Raw genomic sequence first — 19,851 nt, forward strand, 5'->3', positions numbered from 1 at the left:
ACTGCTCCTTATGAAGACAGAAAGGTATCTGATAACCAGACAAAGCCTAGAGGGGTTCTGATCTGTCCTTTCATTGAAGGTGCTGTTATGAAACCTAAGCTTTTAGGAGAGCAAATTTGCAGAAATGACTTTTGCTACCTATCCTCCAGGCAAATCAGCTTGTTGAGACAGCCTGGTTAGGTTTAGAGGCACCATCACCTACCTCTCCAGTTAAGTCCATCATGACAAAGAGAAGCGCTTTGAGGAATGTCTGCTGGTTCTGGAGAACCCAAGTGAGAGGCAGCCGCTCCATGAGGAATTTAATGGACACCACACCCCCCAACTTTGCATACCAGGCCTGCTCATAACAACACGCACACAAGCGCTCCACAATGTAAGAAAACAGAGGCAGCTGGCATGCCTGCGGAGAAAAACAAACACAAACCTTAATGTGTTACTGCAATTCTTAAACTACAGTTTCTAGAATGATACCCTCAGGTACAAACCCCACAAAGAGGAGACACTCCTCAATCCGGCCTTACCCTCTCCTTTGAGCCCAGGATGATACTGGCAACATCAAATATCACAGCGAGAGCCACCTCTCCAATCTTGCAAAGTTCCTTTTCTTCATATGCCATACATATGGCTATGGCGTCAATGAGAACCAATGGATCCATTCCTTTTGACCCGTTTTCTTCACTGTGAAACATGGCTGTGCTGGGCTGGCTGCCCACCTGGTAGCAAGGCAGCAAGAAAGGACCTGGAGGAGAGCACAGGACGCATGAGAGAGAAGAGTGTTCACTACCAACATTCTTGTCCCTCCAAGTGCAAAAGTACCTCATTTTCTTTTCTTTGAGGTTAGGAGCTTAATACTTTAGCCCAACTTCTGTTAATATTTTTAAATTAAGGAGTCTGATTTACACTAAGGTTATTTTTCTGAATATTTTCCATTATACACTGTATTATTTTCGTTTTTCCTCAATCATAAGTCAGAAATGTATTACTTTAAAATGAGAAGCACTTGCTAGGTTGGCTCAGTGGATAGAGTGTCGGCCTATAGACTGAAAGGTCCCGGGTTCAATTCTAGTCAAGGGCACATGCCCCGGTTGCAGGCTCAATCCCCAGTAAGGGTGTGCAGGAGGAAGCTGATCAATGGTTTTCTCTCATCAGTGATTTTTCTCTCTCTCTCTCCCCCTCTCCTTTCCACTCTGAAATCAATAAAAATATTTTTTCAAATAGTTTCTCTTTCTCCTAAAATATTCTCATGGCCAACTATATTTATTTTTTTAATATATTTTATTGATTTTCCACAGAGAGGAAGGGAAAGGGATAGAAAGCTAGAAACATCAATGAGAGAGAAACATCAGAGAGCTGTCTCCTGCACACCCCCTACTGGGGATGTGCCCGCAACCAATGTACATGCCCATGACCGGAATTGAACCTGGGACCTTTCAGTCCGCAGACTGACGCTCTATCCATTGAGCCAAACTCCACTAATCCATGGTTTCGGCATCATGGACAACTTAAAATAAAATAAAAGAGAGAGAACCACAATCAGGTACCTTCTTTTTAAAGTCATTAAACAGGCCAAAGGGCAGAGCATGGTAATGACTATGGGGCATCCTCTGTACATTCCTGACATACAAATAACAATCAAAAGCAACAGCTCACCAAAAAAAAAGAAAAAAGAAAAAAGGCAACAGCACCCAGCTATGACACCCAACAAACACACAAAGAACCAGCAAGCTGGGAATTATTAAAAAGGCTTACAGGTCTGCTGGAAGTGAATGTTAACACAGAGGAAACACTGAGAAACAATCTCAGTGCTAAATTGTACAGTACCAACTGCTCAGGCCAAGAAGAGTTAGGAGGGGGAGTCCCACATGTTCTACGGCGCTCCAGAAGCCCTTATCGTCCTCCAGGGTGAGGCTCTGAGGAACGCGAGTGCAGTGCTCCTCACGGGAGGCCGCTGGCCAGCCCCAGGCTGGGAGGAGGCACACAAGTTGGGAGTAAGTGTTCAGAAACTTAGGTAGTGCTGGGGAGCCCTGACAGTCCTACTGTCTTTTACTAAAGCACCAGTCTGCGGTGGCTTAAAAATTAAAACCAAGGAGACAAAATCTGTATGCACACCCAGAGCCTGAGAACCCCTGCAGCAGGAGCACGTAGCTATTCCAGGCAGAGAGAAGCATGGAGCAGAGATGACCATGCCAGGAGCAGAGATGAGCACTGCAAGGGAGCCTTCAAGGGGCTGGCTAAGAGCAGACAGGCGACGGTGGAAAACACATGGAGGAAGGTCAGCAATAAGTGTAGCTGCAAACTGCCTGTGTTTTACACATCCAAGCCTATTCAACCCCATTGTTCATAAAAAACAAAGGGCCAAAATACTGAGTATAGTTTATAGCTAATACTTGGAAACAATGTTCACAATACAGCACCCATCAATGAAATACCAATGATCTTTTCCAATGTGTTTAAGTGGAAAATTAGAAAATAAAGGCCAAAAAATCAATCAGCCAACCTCAGCTTCTCTTAAACTCCACCATGTCCTGACCATGTTTTTGAAGTCAAATAACCAGTTCCTTGGCTCCACTCACCACACTGCTGGGCAACTGCCACCATTGTGTAGTGGCGGATCAGGCTGGCTACAAAGGGCAGGGCGCTGGGCCGAAGATCTTTAATGACTGCAGACATGAAAGCCCCGGTCAGAGCCTGCTCAAATGTCTTCCGAGCTGGAGTGTCTTGTGCTTTGTAGCGATGTGATATGATGACATTAGGTATGGTCTTTTCTGTAAAGCTGGAAGACAAAATTTAATCCACCATCACAACACCGAAGTCCTGAACTGATGGCTTCACCATGACTTAATTTTTTTATTTTAACCTACCCTCCTTCCTCATTCAGATAGGACTGAGTGAATTAATTTATCTGCTTTAATTTCAGTATGAACACTTATGACTAATGATTCAAGAGACATTAAATATGTTCTACCTGATAGAAGCACAGGCAATGGATCAGAGGGAAATTATAAAAGGGTAGCAGATTCAATTTTTTATATTTCATTTTAGGTTGATGTTTGAATTTATCTTTTATAATTAAACTAGTGGCAGGGTGCGCAGATTTGTGCATATTGAAAGGAAATTAATTAGAAGAAATATTTTAATTTCACTATTCACCTTTTCTCTATAATAGAAGTGTCAGAGATGAAAGAAAATTAGTAAAACGTGTATGGAAATATATAAATTAATTTTTAAAAATAACGATATAAAAACAACAAAAACATAACATAAAAATAACAGAAACATAATATAGCAACACTGATAAAAACAATGATAAATTGATTAAACTTACTCAATATCTCCCTGCACACAACATTAAGAGTAAAAACACTTTCAGAATGCTTGCATAATTTCCTTTTTGATAAAGTATTTACAACTTTAACATCTCACACTTTTCGAACTTGAGAGAAAGCAACATATAACTGACCATGTTCGAAAAAGGGTTCAAGTATGAATATTCCTACTCTGTCTAGAGTTTGTCCTTGTGATTTATTAATAGTCATTGCAAATGCTGGCATCACAGGAAACTGTCTTCGAATTAATTTAAATGGGAGGCCAGTGTCAGACTGGAACAAATAAATTCTTGGAATCAGAACAACCTCTCCTTCCATAGATCCTGTTAATACTTCAGCTTTGATTATGTTAGGTCACAATCTTTGATAATAAATCTAGAATCATTACAAAGACCCCATTTACTATTAAGATTTCTTAGTAGCATGATGATTGCACCTTTCAGTTTTAATTTATGATACAGCATTCCCAAAGGAGTAATACTATTATGAAACTTGATGGCAAAATTATCCTTTTCAGCATCATCTATTGAATCGATGGAATCATTACTCAAATAGGTGTGAAAATCTCCATCGGGTATATCCAAAATTTCATTTAATTTATGAATGTGCTCATTTTTAGGGCAAAGAATCACATGTTTAGATATACTTTTAATATTATCTATAGATATACTATTTCCAAAGGTAACTTCAATAATAGATCCATTACAAATCATTTCATAGGTGATTTCAATAATATCCACTCCGAGGGCTTTATCTGTATCACACATGCACGAAGTTAACGTCTATTTTTAAATTGCCAATGTGCGTCATATGTAACAGTCGGTAACTCGGATGGTCAAACAGATGTCCCATCGGTCACTTAGCCTTTTATGTATATAGATAAGCCAAAATCTAAAAAGTAACTCCATCATTGATCAAATAATGATGGAAAAAGCTATTACTTAAATGCAGCTATAGACCTGTTATACATTAAAATTCACACCACTTATTATTACTACCACTTATTATTACTCTCATTAGATATTTTATCTAAGAAGAATGAAAATGCAGAGGATTAAATTATCGACATACTTAGGGTGTGCAAGGAGCTGGTAGAGAGCATGTTTGTTGTCCTCTAGACTCATCATTGCCACCAGGAAGCACTTGATCACTTCCCACGCCTGCCTCCGGTAGTAGGGCTCAGTGTTGGCACTTTTCAGGCAGTCCAGAGCGGTTTCAATGGCCTGTGACAACAAATAAACACAAAAACTATAGTTGGTACCAAATTACATATCCTTGAAAGGCTTTCACTGAAAGCATTTGCAATTCCCAAAAGAATCTTAATGCATATGTATTTTTTTCTCTTGAAGTGAGCGGAGTGGGACCTACAGAGGGCAGCGAGCACTCCCTGTAAGACCTCCAGCGAAGGCGATAAAAGTATTACGAATAAGGAGCTGCACAGTTCAAATTAAAACGTAAAATAGAGTTTACTAATTTTGTGCTTAAACAGACAATGGGAGATTCCAGAAATAAATGAGCCCATAAGAGTCCATGAGGTAGATTTGCTGGATTAAACTAGACATTGGGTCATCTACAAACTTATCAAGGTCCTCAAGAAAATAATGAACTTTCTGCAGACCACAGACTTTCCCATGTTTAAGTTCAAAACTAAAAAACAACTTTCCTAAGTTTTCATTAAATTCCTCTTTAAAAGAGAAAAAGGTTTACATCTTTTTTTCAGAACACTTATATAGCTACACTCATATTTTTATCCTTTTCATTTCAATGAAATTGACCAGACAAGCAGGGGAGGCACAATCACACAGAAAAATAATTTGAAGCCTTTAACAGCTAAGATATTAACTTAGTGATAATTATATACATAAATACCAAAGAATTAATCTGTATCAAAGATCAAACATTTATCCAGGCTCTGTGTGAGGAGCCAGAAAAGGAGCCAACAGGACAGAGCCCTGTACTCCTGCAGGCGACAAAGCACACAGGGCCACTTGGTGTGATACAGCTTCCCACCACATCACCCCAGTCGTGTGTCTGAGTCTTCTGGGGCACAGCAGAACTGTAGTTTCTCCTACTGCCTCTAATCTCGTCATTAATAGGTAATAGATCATGTGAGGTAACTTTAGAAATTTTATTTTAAGAATAAATGTAAGCTATGAGCCAATTGCCCATGAAAAAAATAAATGACTGTTTTACTGGCCCTGGCGTTGGCCTCACTGCTCATTCCCTTTGCCTAGTCGATGCCTTCGGCTCACCGGACATGCCATGCCCTGAGGATGCTGCCTGCTGGGAAAGGAGCTCCACAAACCCATAAGGTTTCCATATGGAGGACTGAGGAAGCCTATCTTCAAAACCTGGTTTCTCCCGCCCTCGCTCCTGTGGCTCAGTTGGAAGCACTCATCCCTTACACCAAAAGGTGGATTCAATTCCCAGTCAGGGCACATACCCAGTAGGGGGCATGTAGGCCACCTGTCAATGATTCTCTCTCATCAATGATGTTTCTCTCTCTCTCTCTCTCTCTCTCCCTTTCTCTCTCCGAAATCAATAAAAACATTTTTTTTTAAACACTAAGTTCCAGGGCCAAGTGGACAGGGCATCACCTTCTGATTCCTCAGGAAAGATGGACCTGCTCCAGGGTCCATATGGAGTGTCGTCCCTCAGCCCGGAATTGCGAGAGGGCGCAGGCCAGGCCAAGGGACACCACCAGTGCATGACTGGGGCCAGGGAGAGACACAGGAGGTTGGCCAGTCGGGGAGGGACCGCAGGAGGGCTCCGGGGAGTGTCCTGCTCTTCTCGCTTAGTCCCAATCAGCCAGACCCCAGCAGCAAGCTAACCTACCAGAGTGTCTGCCCCCTGGCAGTCAGTGCACCTCATAGCGAGCAGTTGAGCGGCCTTAGCATACCATTAGCATACTACACTTTGATTGACTGGACTGGATGACTGGACACTTAGCATATTAGGCTTTTATTATTAGGATTAAGAAGCTCCCAGAGACTTCCAAATTTACCTTCTCCATTGGAAGCTGAAGAGATGCTTTACAATCGGAAAACTCCACTGTAATACTGGGGCCTTGAACTTCAGTCAAAACATAGTGCAGCTTCTGAGATTCCTTTAACATCTTCCTGTTACTGCCACCAAATTTACCAAGTACACGATAGGCTACATGAGAAATGCTATCAGCAGGATTACGTAAAGTGCGCCATAAAGCCTAGAAATCAACACACTTGCATTAAAATCCTTTCAAGGTAATACATTCACATGGCTCATAAATTAAAACCCCAAAGTTATAAAAGACTATACAGCAAAATTTATTTCTTCTCTTTCCCCCAAACATACAATTCCCCTTCTTAGGGGAAACCAATGTTACTGATCTTATGCATTCTCCCAGAAAAAAGTTTATGTCTTTACAAAAATGCATAGACAAATATAAACATTCTTCCATGCTCCTGAAGCACAAATGGTAGCATATAGTAAATACTGCAGAGCTCAAAAGCAAGAAAACTAAGCAATATATAGCTTAGGCATCTTTACAAAATGGGATTGGTAGGTGATTAGAGAGAAATGTGGTTTACTGGTAAGTTCTCACCCTGAGGTTAGATGACAAGTTCTCAAAATTTTACTTCTATTAGGTTTTATAACTTTAAAACATGATATATAAATCAAATCATATATCTAAAATATCCCATACATTAGGAAGGATGATAGCAAAGGGGGAAAATGTGGATCATGTTGGGACCTGAATTATAGAAAGAACAAATAATGTGCACCTTGTATACACACACTCAACTGTTTGCCAAAATTGTCCATTTTCCATTTTCCCAGCTAAATTATCATATCTTGAAAATTATCATAGCTCGTTATTAAAGTCTATTTCTTAAATCATCTTCTGAAACAATGCCCAATATTAGTGTCAAGCAACAATCAACAAAAAATCTTGGTACTTTCCTCTAAAACAAAATTCCAATATCTCTTATGTACCTGTAGCTCCAACGAGGTTTCTCCGTAAGGACTGCTGAGAGGTGTTGTCTGGTCCCCTCTCCTCTATCCCTTCTACCTGCCCACCTAACACTCACTTATCTTAATAAGTACCTTGGCTTTACCCACCAGGTGGAGCAGGCAGTGGAAATGAGTGTTTCTGTGCTTCTGATCTCCAAATACTCATGTCGACTTAGCTGGATGATGGAGCTAAAGTGAGACAGCTTATCCCACTTGACTAGTGGATAGGTTTCTGAGCCTCCAAAAGCAGGCTGGACCCTGTCTCCCTAAGGCTGTCTGCCTCACAGAATGGCAAAGGCTGGAGAACCCCTCCCTGCCTCCTCTCCCACATGGTGCTTGCCCATGCTTGAGTCAGTTCTTCCAAGCTGCCATCTCCAATCTATTCTGCCAAAGACTTCTGTCCTTTAGGGTTACTGAGTCCCCATCATATAATCAGAATTCTGACTCCAGTGTGGGGTCAAATACTCTATGCTAATGGGGCACATGAGCAAATAATGGGTAGCGTAAACCTCTAACAATTAGTAACCACATTAAAAATAAATAATAGCGGCAAAACATGAAGTAAAAACCTGGAGTCTGACATATGAACTCTAATGAACAAAAAATACAAAATGTTGCCTGGCCAGTGTGGCTCAATTGGTTGGCATGTCAACAGTACACCAAAAGGTTGTGGGTTCATTCCTAATCAGGGTACATATCCAAATTTGGGGTTTGATCCCTGGTGAGGGCACATGTACAATAGAAGGAAACTAATTGATGTTTCCCTCTCTCTCTCTCTCTCTCTCTCTCTCTCTCTCTCTCTCTCCCCCCCCCCCCCTCTGAAAACAAATCAGTTACATTAAAAAATTTTAAGACTGTTAAAAATATCCTATATTAGGGGTGTCGAACTCAATCAGAGAAGGGGCCAAAATCTAAAATCCAGCCTAAATCGTGGGCCGAATGGTTTACTGAACAGTCATAAACTGACAATGTCATAAACTGACAGCGAGTGCAGTGATGACAGCGCGGTGCGGGCCACATTGCAAGGCCTGGCGGGCTGGATTTGGCCCGCAGGCCTTATGTTTGACACATGTGTCCTATATAATAAAAGGCTAATATGTAAATTGACCAAATGGCAGAATGATGGGTTGCTATGACATGCACCTACCACCAAAGGGCAGACGCTCAATGCAGGAGGTGGTCAGTGTGCTCAGCCAGAAGCCGGACTCACAGCTGGCAAATGCAATGGCAGTGGCGGGAGCCTTTCCTGCCTCCAGGGCAGGAGAGCAGGCCTAAGCCATCAGTCACACATTCCCCAAGGGCTCCTGGACTGCGAGAGAGCACAGGCCTGGCTGAGGGAACCCCCAAAGTGCACGAATTGCGTGCATCAGGGCTTTAGTCTACATATAAAATGATTGCAGGCAGCTATGCTTTCCCCCCTTAATAATCTGCATCTCTGTACTGTGTAGCTCAAGATCTTTTGTGAATAAAGAAAGGATCTCGTCGAAACCGGTTTGGCTCAGTGGTGGAGCGTCGGTCTGTGGACTGAAAGGTCCCAGGTTCGATTCCGGTCAGGGGCATATACATTGGTTGTGGGCACATCCCCGGTGGGGGGGGGAGGGTGTGCAGGTGGCAGCTGGTCAATGTTTCTCTCTAATCGATGTTTCTAGCTCTCTCTCTCTCTCTCCCTTTCTCTCTGTAAAAAATCAATAAAATATATTAAAAAAAAAAAAAAAAAAAGAAAGAAAGAAAGAGAAGAAAGGATCTCCCGGTAGCAACAGTGACCATAACACCTGCCTTTGTAAGTCACCAACTAAATGAACATGACACCTGTAAAAGCCTCCAAGAAAAGGGCAGTACTGCAAAACAAATAGTCACTCAATACTTACAGTATTTCTTTACATATTGTCATAAGCCAGAAGGTACACAAAGTAAGTTGAAAACTTCACTTCATCCTGCAGACTAGGGGTGTCGAACTCAATCAGAGAAGGGGCCAAAATCTAAAATCCAGCCTAAATCGCGGGCCGAATGGTTTACTGAACAGTCATAAACTGACAATGTCATAAACTGACAGCGGAGTGCAGTGATGACAGCGCGGTGCGGGCCACATTGCAAGGCCTGGCGGGCTGGATTTGGCCCGCGGGCCTTGTGTTTGACACATGTGCTGCAGACAGTCCACCACAGAGCATGGAGAGCTCAACAGAGGCCTGTCGCTGCCGGATGGCCTGTAAGAACTAACGTGAGCACCTAGCGCCCTCTGCTGACACTTAGGAAAACCAGACTTACCTGCATGAGCTCTGCTCGTACTGGCTGAATGTGGTCATACAGGAAATCGGGCTGTAGGTTGTCCACACACAACTCCAGAGTCCTCAGGCCTTGGCTGACCAACGTCTGAGAGCCATTGAGAGCAGACACTAAGGGATCCATTAACATGGGCAAATATGGCAACAGAGAGCTCAGCCGTACAGGCACCGTGAGACACAGCTCCACGAACAGATCCTTCATGTGCTGCTTATGCAGGCCGCTCTGCAGCATGTTCAGACCTAATAATGGTGTGCAAGAGTCAGAGATGAAGTTACCATCCAGACACAGGCCAAAGTTAACTGTACAAAATAACTGGTGCACTTTTATCAACGTGATGATTGGAAGACTTATTATACCTTATAAGCTACTGTATTAATTAACTAACCCTATTCTTAACTGCATCTACAATCCCCTTTGTCTGCCCCGTGGTAGTCAGTGTGCTTCATACCTACCAGCCAGTCAGATGATCACTTAGCCTTTTATATATATAAATTACTGAATTCTGGTTGTATAAATTAGCAACTAAATAAAAATATGAACTTATAAATCAGCTTTATAACTCATTTTCCCTTCTTATTCTGATTCTCTTTCAAAACTAGGGATTCATGTTACAAAACCACAAGAAACTTTCTAAACTTGCTTACCAAATGCTATAAAAATACAACCAAGTCCTAACTGAGGAAACAAAAACCTTCCAACTCTCATTCAACTCTGAGTGTAGAGGAAGAGACCAGAACTGAATGGGGAGGGGGACGCACATTTCAAAGTCCCACTGACTTTAAAGAGAGTGAACATGGGGACTGAAGGGCTTCATTCTCATTCTCTCTCCCTCGCCCTCTCTTTGTGGGGGACATACATTATCTCCTCACCATGTCCTTCAATGGGTACAGAGGATGAACCCCAGCAGCCAAGGGCAGCCAGACCAACCACACACACAAGGCTAAAAGTCAACCAAAATCATTGCTCTGACCTTGCAAGAGGTTTGGAAGAAGAGGCAAAAATTCCTGATACAGGAGATCATGGCTGCCACCTCCAATAGAGCGGAACAGGGCCCGAAGCAGCAGGAAGTAGTTGTAGGGCTCTTTGGCAGTCTGTGCGAGCTCCATGGAGCTGTTCACAATCTTGTGCAGGTGGGGCTGCAGGATAGAGAAAAGGCAGGTTATTGGGCTCTAAATGAGGCGCGTCCACATCCTCAAGAACTGTGCTACACATTCACTGCAATCAGACGGAAGGGAAGGTCATTCTTATAAATTTGTTGAAAAACAAAACAAGAAGTTGCCAACTTTTATTCGACTCAAATTAATTATTCTTAAAATATATGTTGGTTTCCACCAGTTTGGGTGTGAAAGCAGCATTTAATAGGTTCCTATCTGTCAGCTCTGCAGTTCTCATGAATATAGTCACTCATGTATAAGACTAAATAATCCAACAAGATGAAAGAAGCCTGTTTCCTATGACACTCTAAATGCAACAAGTAATCTAAAGGAACTAAACTTGCCTATCAATCAAATATGTAAAGTTTGGAAGAGCCTCAAAAGACATTTATGATAAGGTTTTGGAAGACTTGATCGAAAAATGGGTATTTCTTTAATAAAAAAGCACTTTATTAGCTTACAATATCTTTAGTTAACATTTTAAGCCAGATTGGGTTTTTATTGTGTACTTCAAATCCTAGTTTTGACATATGACAGGTTAAATTTAACATGATCCTTTCTTGCAGGTATATTTAAAGTGAACTGTGAACTGTAAACTGTTGGTATAATCACTAAATCAATCCCAAACTTGTTACTGTATATGGCATATTTATTTTACAGAATAAGTGTTCTCTAGACAAAAAGTTTTATGAATTTGTGATTTCAAAATTTTTCTTGAACATCTTCCCATTAGTCTTTTTTCCCCCCATTAGGTTTTGTTCTGTTGTTATTCTGTATAGTTATATCTAATGTCAGCAAAAATTGAATTATTTGACCATACAAAGTTATTTGGACACATTACAATTAAGTACTTCTTTTAACCAAGTATTTTTCTTCCATAACAGAAAAGTAATGTGAAGGTTGTTAACAGATTACTATGTAACTGAAAAAGACTAAGAAACCATCACATAAAAGCACAGATTCCTGCGACTTTTTATCACTCTCTGTACTTTTGCTCTAGAAAAAAAAAAAAAAGGATCTTATTTACAGCTTCAAATTTTCCCCATGTCTTTTCAGACTCAGCTGGTGATAACATTCAACTTTCTATAGGATTAAAATTTTGCCCGAAATGGAAGTGAATGTTTACAAGGTTTTTGTTATGTTATCTGCCACTTTTAAAGGGTGACTTAACCACCAGTTTGTTTCTACCCCTTTTCTAGATTCAAACAATTGATAGGATCAAATTATATAAGATTAGTCCTCTATAAACATGTTGGAGATACATTCCTCCAAGTTTATCTAAATTAAGGCACAAAAATGGTTAGAATTCTTGATCTAAACATTCCCATTCATGCCTCAGTGGTAGAGCGTCAGCCTGCAGACTGAAAGGTCCCAGGTTCGATTCCGGTCAAGGGCATGTACCTTGGCTGCGAGCACATCCCCAGTAAGGGGGTATGCGAGAGGCAGCTGATCGATGATTCTGTCTCATCGATGTTTCTAACTCTCTGTCCCTCTCTCTTTCTCTCTGTAAAAAAATCAATAAAAAATATTTAAAAAAATAAACATTCCCATTCAGGAATGTTTACGTATTGCCACAGAAAATATAAACACACAACAAAGTTAAAGTGGAAAATGGCTGATACATTTCATCAGATTTGAGAGGTAAGTGAAGACATTTTCCCTTCTATAATCTTTTGCATCACTTAAATTTTAAAATAAGGATATGAGCTTCTAATTTTACTTGTGTAAACCAGAAAAAGAAACTGAATTTAAAAAAGAAAACTAATGGTAGCATATTAATGATAACCCACTGCCTACCATAGGAGTTATGAAATTTTCATTTTAAATCACCAGATAAATTAAGCTCTGCTTAGAAATAAATGTAATGTTTTCCATACTAGGCCCTTATTTGTTGCAAATATTTTAACTCAAAGGGCACTTTACAAATATAAAAAGAGCCATTCCGGTTTTTGTTCAAAAGTGAAAACAAGACTTAAGCAAAAACAAACCCTAAGACAAAGTACTAGCTGAATCTAAATAGCTTTACCTTTAGCATTTGTTCATTTTCAGCTGCAAAGAGGGAGACGGAGCCAAAGACCAGTTTAAACAGCTTGAGGTACAGGTTGGAGAGCTCCACGTTGGAGCCCATTTCTGGCAGGCGATCCAGGAGATATTCCACCAGAATTGTAGCAAACAGAGCAGAGGTAGTAGGATTTGCCAAGAAGGAATTGGCAACAATCTATCAAACAAGAAAAAAGGGTGACAAAAAATAATTCCTTTCCCAAAGCAGTTTTAAGAGAAATATACTCCAAAAACATAAAATCAGACACCCCAAGAAATTAATTACTCACCAAAAGAAAAAAATGAAACAGATTTACCGAGCGTTGAGTGGAGCAGTTCAAGTACTTAATCTGTTATTCTATCCTTACTATCAAACACCAAGAACCTACATCTAACACATATTGAATTTCTACTAATGAAAACTGGTCCAAAGCATCTTCAGATTTTTTTTTATTGGGGGGATTTTATATTTCTCTAAATTTTGCTCTAAAAGCACATTCTTACACATAGTATTTAGAAAACCCTCCAAATAAACAGAGTACCAAGAATTCATGTATGTTGAAAGAAAATAAGAAAGGAGTTTTATACCTGAAGAGCATAATTCTTTGAGATTCTTTCCACCATATAAGGGACTGTAGTTTGAAATATTTCTTTAAATGTTAAGGGATTCATCATTGTGAACACACCAGCAAAGTGTTCCAATACCTCCTTCTCTTCCTTCATTCTAACAGTCTGGCAGTTTGCTACTCGAATGTATGTTTGTCCATTTCCTGCTATCTGAACCTAGCATAGAAAAAAAACAAACCATGGGCATTAAAATCAAACATCTCTGAATATATTCCATCACCTAATCAGATCAGCTGCATACTTAAAACAGAGCATTTGAATTAGATAATAAATACCCTCTGAAATCTTTCAAATTCTCTATTCTTAGTTTAATTCTAGAAAATAATTTTTTAACCTTCACCAGAGGATGTTTTTATTTATTTTTAAAGAACAGAGAGGAAGGACAGGGGGAGGGAGACAGAAACATTGATCAGTTGCCTCCCATACATGCCCCCAACTGGGGACCCACAACCTTTTTTTAAGTGTATGGACAACGCTCCAACCCAGCCAGGACTAGAAAGTCATTTAAGCCAAAACTGGATAGAGCGTCGGCCTGAGGACTGAAGGGTCCCAGGTTTGATTCCGGTCAAGGGTAAAGGGTATGTACCTTGGTTGCAGGCACATCCCCACTAGGGTGTGTGCAGGAGGCAGCTGATGGATGTCTCTCTCTCATCGATGTTTCGAACTCTCTATCCTTCTCTCTTCCTCTCTGTAGAAAATCAATAAAATGTATTTTTTTTAAAGTCCTTAAAAAAAAAACAACACAATTTTCTTAGGAGTTCCAAAAAGGAAATTTAATAAACTTAAATCTTATTTCTATTACATTCCATTTACACCTCCTCCACCCAAAATACATCCATGGACACTTATAAATAAGAATTCTCACCATAAACACAATGCTGTGCTACAGAACAAAAGCAACGTGGGTGTAAAAATACTGTAGACTAGGGGTGTCGAACTCAATCAGAGAAGGGGCCAAAATCTAAAATCCAGCCTAAATCGCGGGCCGAATGGTTTACTGAACAGTCATAAACTGACAATGTCATAAACTGACAGCGGAGTGCAGTGATGACAGCGCGGTGCGGGCCACATTGCAAGGCCTGGCGGGCTGGATTTGGCCCGCGGGCCTTGTGTTTGACACATGTGCTGTAGACCATCTAAAAATAACAGCTCTCTCAAGATCTGTTCCATCACTAACATATCTAATTCTAAGGGGTAATTTCCATACTCAATAGCCTGGCTTAAGGGCACTGCCTTACCTGATAAATATCTAAAGCCTGCATCGCATATTTCACAAGTTTTATGTAAATCTGAGTTTCTTTGGGCTGTAACTGCTTGTTAGGAATGAACTGAGCTTCTGGAAAAGAGAGAGTATAATAAGTCAATGTGAAAAAACCCCACCCTGTAAAACATTGTTCATCTAAATAATTCAAGAGCATAGTTACCACCAGGCGCTTTACAGGACGTTATGCCCCACGTGATTGTCTTGACACCACAGACCAAGGTTTTTACCAAACTTCGGCAATCTGTAACTTGAAATGTCTGCTTGTCCTCCTTGTCCTTTTCTCCTTGCTTCTCAAAGGCAGGCATAGGGGCTGGGGTCACAGGGGTGGCAGGGGGAGGCGGAGGGGGTGGGGCTGGGGCTGGGGTGGGAACGGGGGCTGGGGATGGGGCAGGGCCCGGAGCTGTGGGGGCAGCGGGCACCCCTGGCAGAGCTGCTTCCACGGCTCCGAGTTCTGACTGAGGCTTGCACTTCTTAAAAATGGCAGAGAGCTGGTACCGAGCAATGGTGTGGAATTTGAGAACAAAAACCTAACAGGATGAGAAGGTGGAGAGGTAAGACAAAAATCATTACTTTTAAAATGGTCAACAACCCTATCAGAAGACAGGATAAGAAACTCTCTCTGAAACCATCTGCTGAAATCATTCTGCTTTGTATAAAAAAAGGGAGTGTGCGATCTTTCCTCTCCCGTAACTATCGATGTATCACTATCTCCGCTGCATCTGTGAAGAACCCGCTCAGGACAGCGGGTGACTGGCCAGACAAGCAGGACCAAGACTGCTCCATGGTCCATGCAACTGCCCACTGGCGCAGGCATCACACTTTACCCCTCACCCACATCCCCAGTTGGGCACCTCACCAGAGATGCTCACAGCTACATGAGCACTTTGCTATATGGTGTCTCAGGACCCTTGCCAGGTACTGTACTAAGAGGCCTCATGTATTATTTTATTGTCTCTCATAACAATCCTGTGCAATAGACAGTGAGCATACCTGGTTAGAAGTTCAGCATCCCACTCAAAAACACTTGACTAGTTAATGGGGGAGCAGGGATTTAAACCAAAGAAATCAAACGCCTATGGTCACTCTTGGCAAAGTGGCAGCTCCATAAACTTGCCAGTTAAGCACTGGTACAAGTTCAGCAGCAAGTGGGATTAAAGAGCATGGGGACCTATCTGGGGAGCTGGTACCTCCAGCATCCGCATCAGGACGTCTCTCCCATTGCCGCTCTCCTGCTCGCTCTTGGAGCGGATGCAGTCCACCAGGTTCAGCAGGAGCTTGCAGGACATGGTCTGGATGCTGCTGGGCAAGGACTCGTCATCAATGTTCTTGGCAAAGAGCTGGACGGCGAGGGAGAGGTCACTGAGGGGCAGATGTTGACGAACGTGGTGCACGAGGTCAGCCAGAGTGCTGTAGGCGAGGGGCCTGTGGGAAGAGACCTCTGTTAGTGTGCATCTCAACATCCCCACAGGGCCACGTCTGCAAGCCACCTTTCCTTCCGCTACCTGCCCAGGAACACCACCACTGGGACAGCACACCCTACAGCGTTCCAGTTTCCCCAGCTACACAACTGACACTCTCATCTTGGTGCTTATATCTTTACTTTCCAAGTTCATGAATGTCATACTAACACTAGCACACAGAATTAACAAGAGCTCAATCATGCACTGAATGGATTTTGTTGCTCAAAGATAAAATAGTATGTATCAATTAATACCTTATATACAGGGCAGGGCAAAAATAGGTTTATAGTTGCAAGTATGTAAAACAGTTTATTTTGTATTATGATTTATTAATTATTGTATTACTTTCCATAAGAACTGTAAACCTACCCGGTATAGGGGCCTTTTTATAGAGGTACAAATGTCTGGATTATAAAGTGCTTTCACTCACTAAACAATTGGACACTTGCCAGATATTGGGCTAGATACCAGGGATACCACAGTGACCAAAATAAATAGAACCCCTGTCCTCAGGAAGCTTACTTTCAGGAAGGGAAATACACAAGTAAAGAAATAAAGTGTATAAAATTATTAGTGCTTGGGAATGTGAAAAGAGACTGTAAGAAAGACAGGTGGGAAAACCACTCTAAGAGAAGATGCCCAACAAAGTCCCTTTGAGGTGACATTGACACTGAGACCTTAAGGGCAAAACGCAGCCTTAGGGCAAAAAGCTAAGGACATTTCCAAATGGAGGAAACAGGGAAGACAAAGCCCTGAATGGGAACTGCCTAGAAGAGCCAAGGAGCTGAGAGGCCAGTATGTCTAGAGTTTGAGTGGGGAGGGAAGAGCAAAATCCCACGGGATTTGCATGCCAGTCAATAGTCTGGGTTTTGCCCAGCCAGCATGCCTCAGGGGTTGAGAGTGGACCTGTGAACCATGAGGTCACAGTTTGATTTCTGATTGGGGCACATGCTCAATCCCCAGTATAGAGTGTGCAGGAGACAGCCAATCAATGATTCTCTCTCATCATTGATATTTCTACCTCTCACTCCCGCTCCCTTCCTGAAATATAAAAAAAAAAAAAAAATTTTTTTTTAAAAAGAGTTTGGATTTTGTCTTTGTCTAATGGCAAGGGAAAGCCACTGGAGGGTTTCCAGCAGCGGTGACATGATCTAATGTCCAACAACAGGCAGGTTCAACTCCAAGTTATAAAGAATGTCTTAATTTTATAACTTTTATATAGAAACAGTGAATTGTCTACATCATAAGGAAAGCATGATTTTCAAAAGATACATCACACCTCCCTTAAAGCCAAAAAATTACTAATGTTGATTAATTTTAAATTTTAAATATGACTAAATGTTAATTTTCTCCTTGAGAAACAATAAGCATGATCATAACTACATTTGACTTATAAAATGCATAAAATAAAAACTAGAAGGAAATACATCAAAATATTATTTGTGTTACTTGAGCTCCTTGTGCAGGACCAAAAAGTTTTCTTCCCTTCTTTCTTATCCGTAGGTTATAAAATACTCGTTTTAGTCAAAAGATTCATTTATTATATAGGAAGCAAAAATAAAAAATATATTTAAAAAAAGAATGCTAGTCAGATAAAGTTATACCTACATTAAAATCTAAATGACTACTCTGATTTTTCCCTTTAAGCTAAAGCACAAAAAGCAACTGAAGGCATTTAAAAATTCCTGCAACTCTAAATTCAATGACAGCGAGGGCCCAACAGCCAGTATTCGTTGAAGCGCTCGTAGCATAAAGTGTCAGGAATCACCACCCCTCGCATCTCATCAGCTGATATCATGGGTTTAATTTCATACCTGAGAGTCTCTCGAGCAGTATATCCTGAACCAATCAGTATGGATTCATCAAACAGCTTGTCCATGCAAGGAATGAACTCTAAAACACAAATACCCATTGCATACATCACCAACTAAACCAATTACACATTATATAACAGTACTTTCATAGTAGCCAACCTGTAGTCATTAGCAATCCAGATTTTTAAAGGGTGAAGAGGAAAGCACGCACATTGTGTTTTAGTCACACTGGTTTTACTGAGCTGCATGAGCCATCTGCTGTCAGAACCGCATTCAGTGTCAGAATAGACTGAGAACAAGACCTTCATATACCCCCGTAGAGAACTCGCCCCCAACACTTCACTGGAGGCACATTCCTTTGTCCTTAAAAGCTGCCACCATCAACTGAAACCTGCCTGAGAAGGGGCAGTAATTTCTAAATGCCCCTGGAGTCGCCCTTCTTAAGCATTTGTGGTTAGTCATCGTGGAGAAATAATAAATGACAAAGACCTGGGAAATTTTAGTGTTCTCAAAGAAATGGGTTTAGCGGGTCCCAACTCCCTGGATGAAACGAACCAGATGGGGCTCCTCTGTTCCTCCAGGCTTGCAGAGAGAACCATCACCAACCCTTCTCCCTCTCCCCTGCAAGCCTGACATTACGGCCAGTTCAATAAGCAAAAAAAAAAAAAAAAAAAAAAAAAAAAGTACATTTTTAGGGTGGGGGGAATCACTGTAAAATAATAATAATAAATAAAGTACATTCTTCACCAGCAAACAGCTGAGAGTCAAAACTAAACAGAAATATGTACATTGGGAGACACAGTGCACGTCTCCTGTTAATAACAAAGCACGGCAGCACAGGGAGACCCTCCCAGGTCAGAGGGAACATCCCTGGACGGTCCTCAGTGAAGTGGCCAAGAGGAAGGAGGCAAGAGGGAAAGGTGCAAAGGGCACAGACGTCTCATGCTGGAGGGCTGGCGAGGAGATGAGTTCAAGAAAAAGGGATAAAAATTAAGTCCTACAGCATTTGTTTCCAGATCCCCCTCATGACCAAGAACCAGAATCTCTGGAGAAATGGGTAACTTTGTTAAACCATCAGGTTTTCTAAAACTACTGCTCTTCAGAATTAGAGCAAATGTGTTACCTTTGTTATCATCTGAGATGCCAAAAAATTAAGGCCATGTGAAAATGTTGGTGGATGTGTAAAATTTAACTATGTACATACATTTTTTTCATTTTATAATAATGGGGTTAATATTTAACAAGATTCTTTCAATGTTTCTTCTAATAAAATCTCTTTTGAGATATGATGCTATTACCTATTTAACTCCAGGAGCTACTAAGGGCTTTAAGATAAAGTATCCTAAAAGCTGACTTCAACAAGGCTAATGTGTTCAATCCCTGGAGAGTAGCATCTTGGAAACCCACTGATCTTTGTGGAACAGGTTCCATAAGACTGAAACCTAGCCGTACCACCTCAGAGAGCCTGGCTGTGCATGGTAGAAAGCATGAGGAGTTTTTAATCCATCAGCACTTCAACAAGTTTTGCTACAAAACTCCCCAGATGCACCTCCAAAACCCTTTTACTTAAATGGCAGGAATATAAGTTACTGTGAGAATGGTTCTCAAGGCACAATCCAGTAACTTAAGTAGATTTTAAATGTTTCTTTTAAAATTCTTCTATTTTGCCCTGGCTGGAATGGTTAAGCTGGTTGAGCACCATCCTATGCACCGAAAGGTCACTGGTTCATACCTGGGCACTTACCCTGGTGGTCAGGGCACATACTCAGGTGGCAGGTTTGAACCTAGCATGGGTGTATACAGGAGGCAACCAATCAATGTTCCTCTCACATTGATATATCTTTCTTTCTCTCTCTCCCCCTCTCTCTCTCAAAATCAAAATGTTTTTAT

The 19,851-nt window shown here is 41.2% G+C and overlaps 1 protein-coding gene across 13 annotated transcripts in view; it reads right to left on the minus strand.

Moving 5' to 3' along the window:
• Positions 1-19,851, minus strand: part of TRRAP (transformation/transcription domain associated protein) — a 109,601-nt gene that overhangs the window by 65,837 nt on the left and 23,913 nt on the right. For 12 of the 13 annotated variants that reach the window (XM_084886532.1, XM_084886529.1, XM_084886528.1 and 9 more), the window contains exons 13-25: positions 17,962-18,040; positions 15,875-16,109; positions 14,848-15,214; positions 14,662-14,759; positions 13,385-13,579; positions 12,783-12,974; positions 10,573-10,738; positions 9,585-9,841; positions 6,331-6,531; positions 4,398-4,549; positions 2,574-2,773; positions 522-739; positions 203-400 (exon numbers count right to left, since the gene is read on the minus strand). In XM_084886532.1, the coding sequence (XP_084742658.1) occupies positions 203-400; positions 522-739; positions 2,574-2,773; positions 4,398-4,549; positions 6,331-6,531; positions 9,585-9,841; positions 10,573-10,738; positions 12,783-12,974; positions 13,385-13,579; positions 14,662-14,759; positions 14,848-15,214; positions 15,875-16,109; positions 17,962-18,040 (2,558 nt within the window). The remainder of the gene's footprint in view (positions 1-202; positions 401-521; positions 740-2,573; positions 2,774-4,397; positions 4,550-6,330; positions 6,532-9,584; positions 9,842-10,572; positions 10,739-12,782; positions 12,975-13,384; positions 13,580-14,661; positions 14,760-14,847; positions 15,215-15,874; positions 16,110-17,961; positions 18,041-19,851) is intronic. The other variant, XM_084886534.1, reaches the window with a different exon arrangement.

This window comes from Pipistrellus hanaki (assembly GCF_964339955.1).
Source record: "Pipistrellus hanaki genome assembly, chromosome: 5".
In the NCBI taxonomy this organism is placed as follows: Eukaryota; Metazoa; Chordata; class Mammalia; order Chiroptera; family Vespertilionidae; genus Pipistrellus; species Pipistrellus hanaki.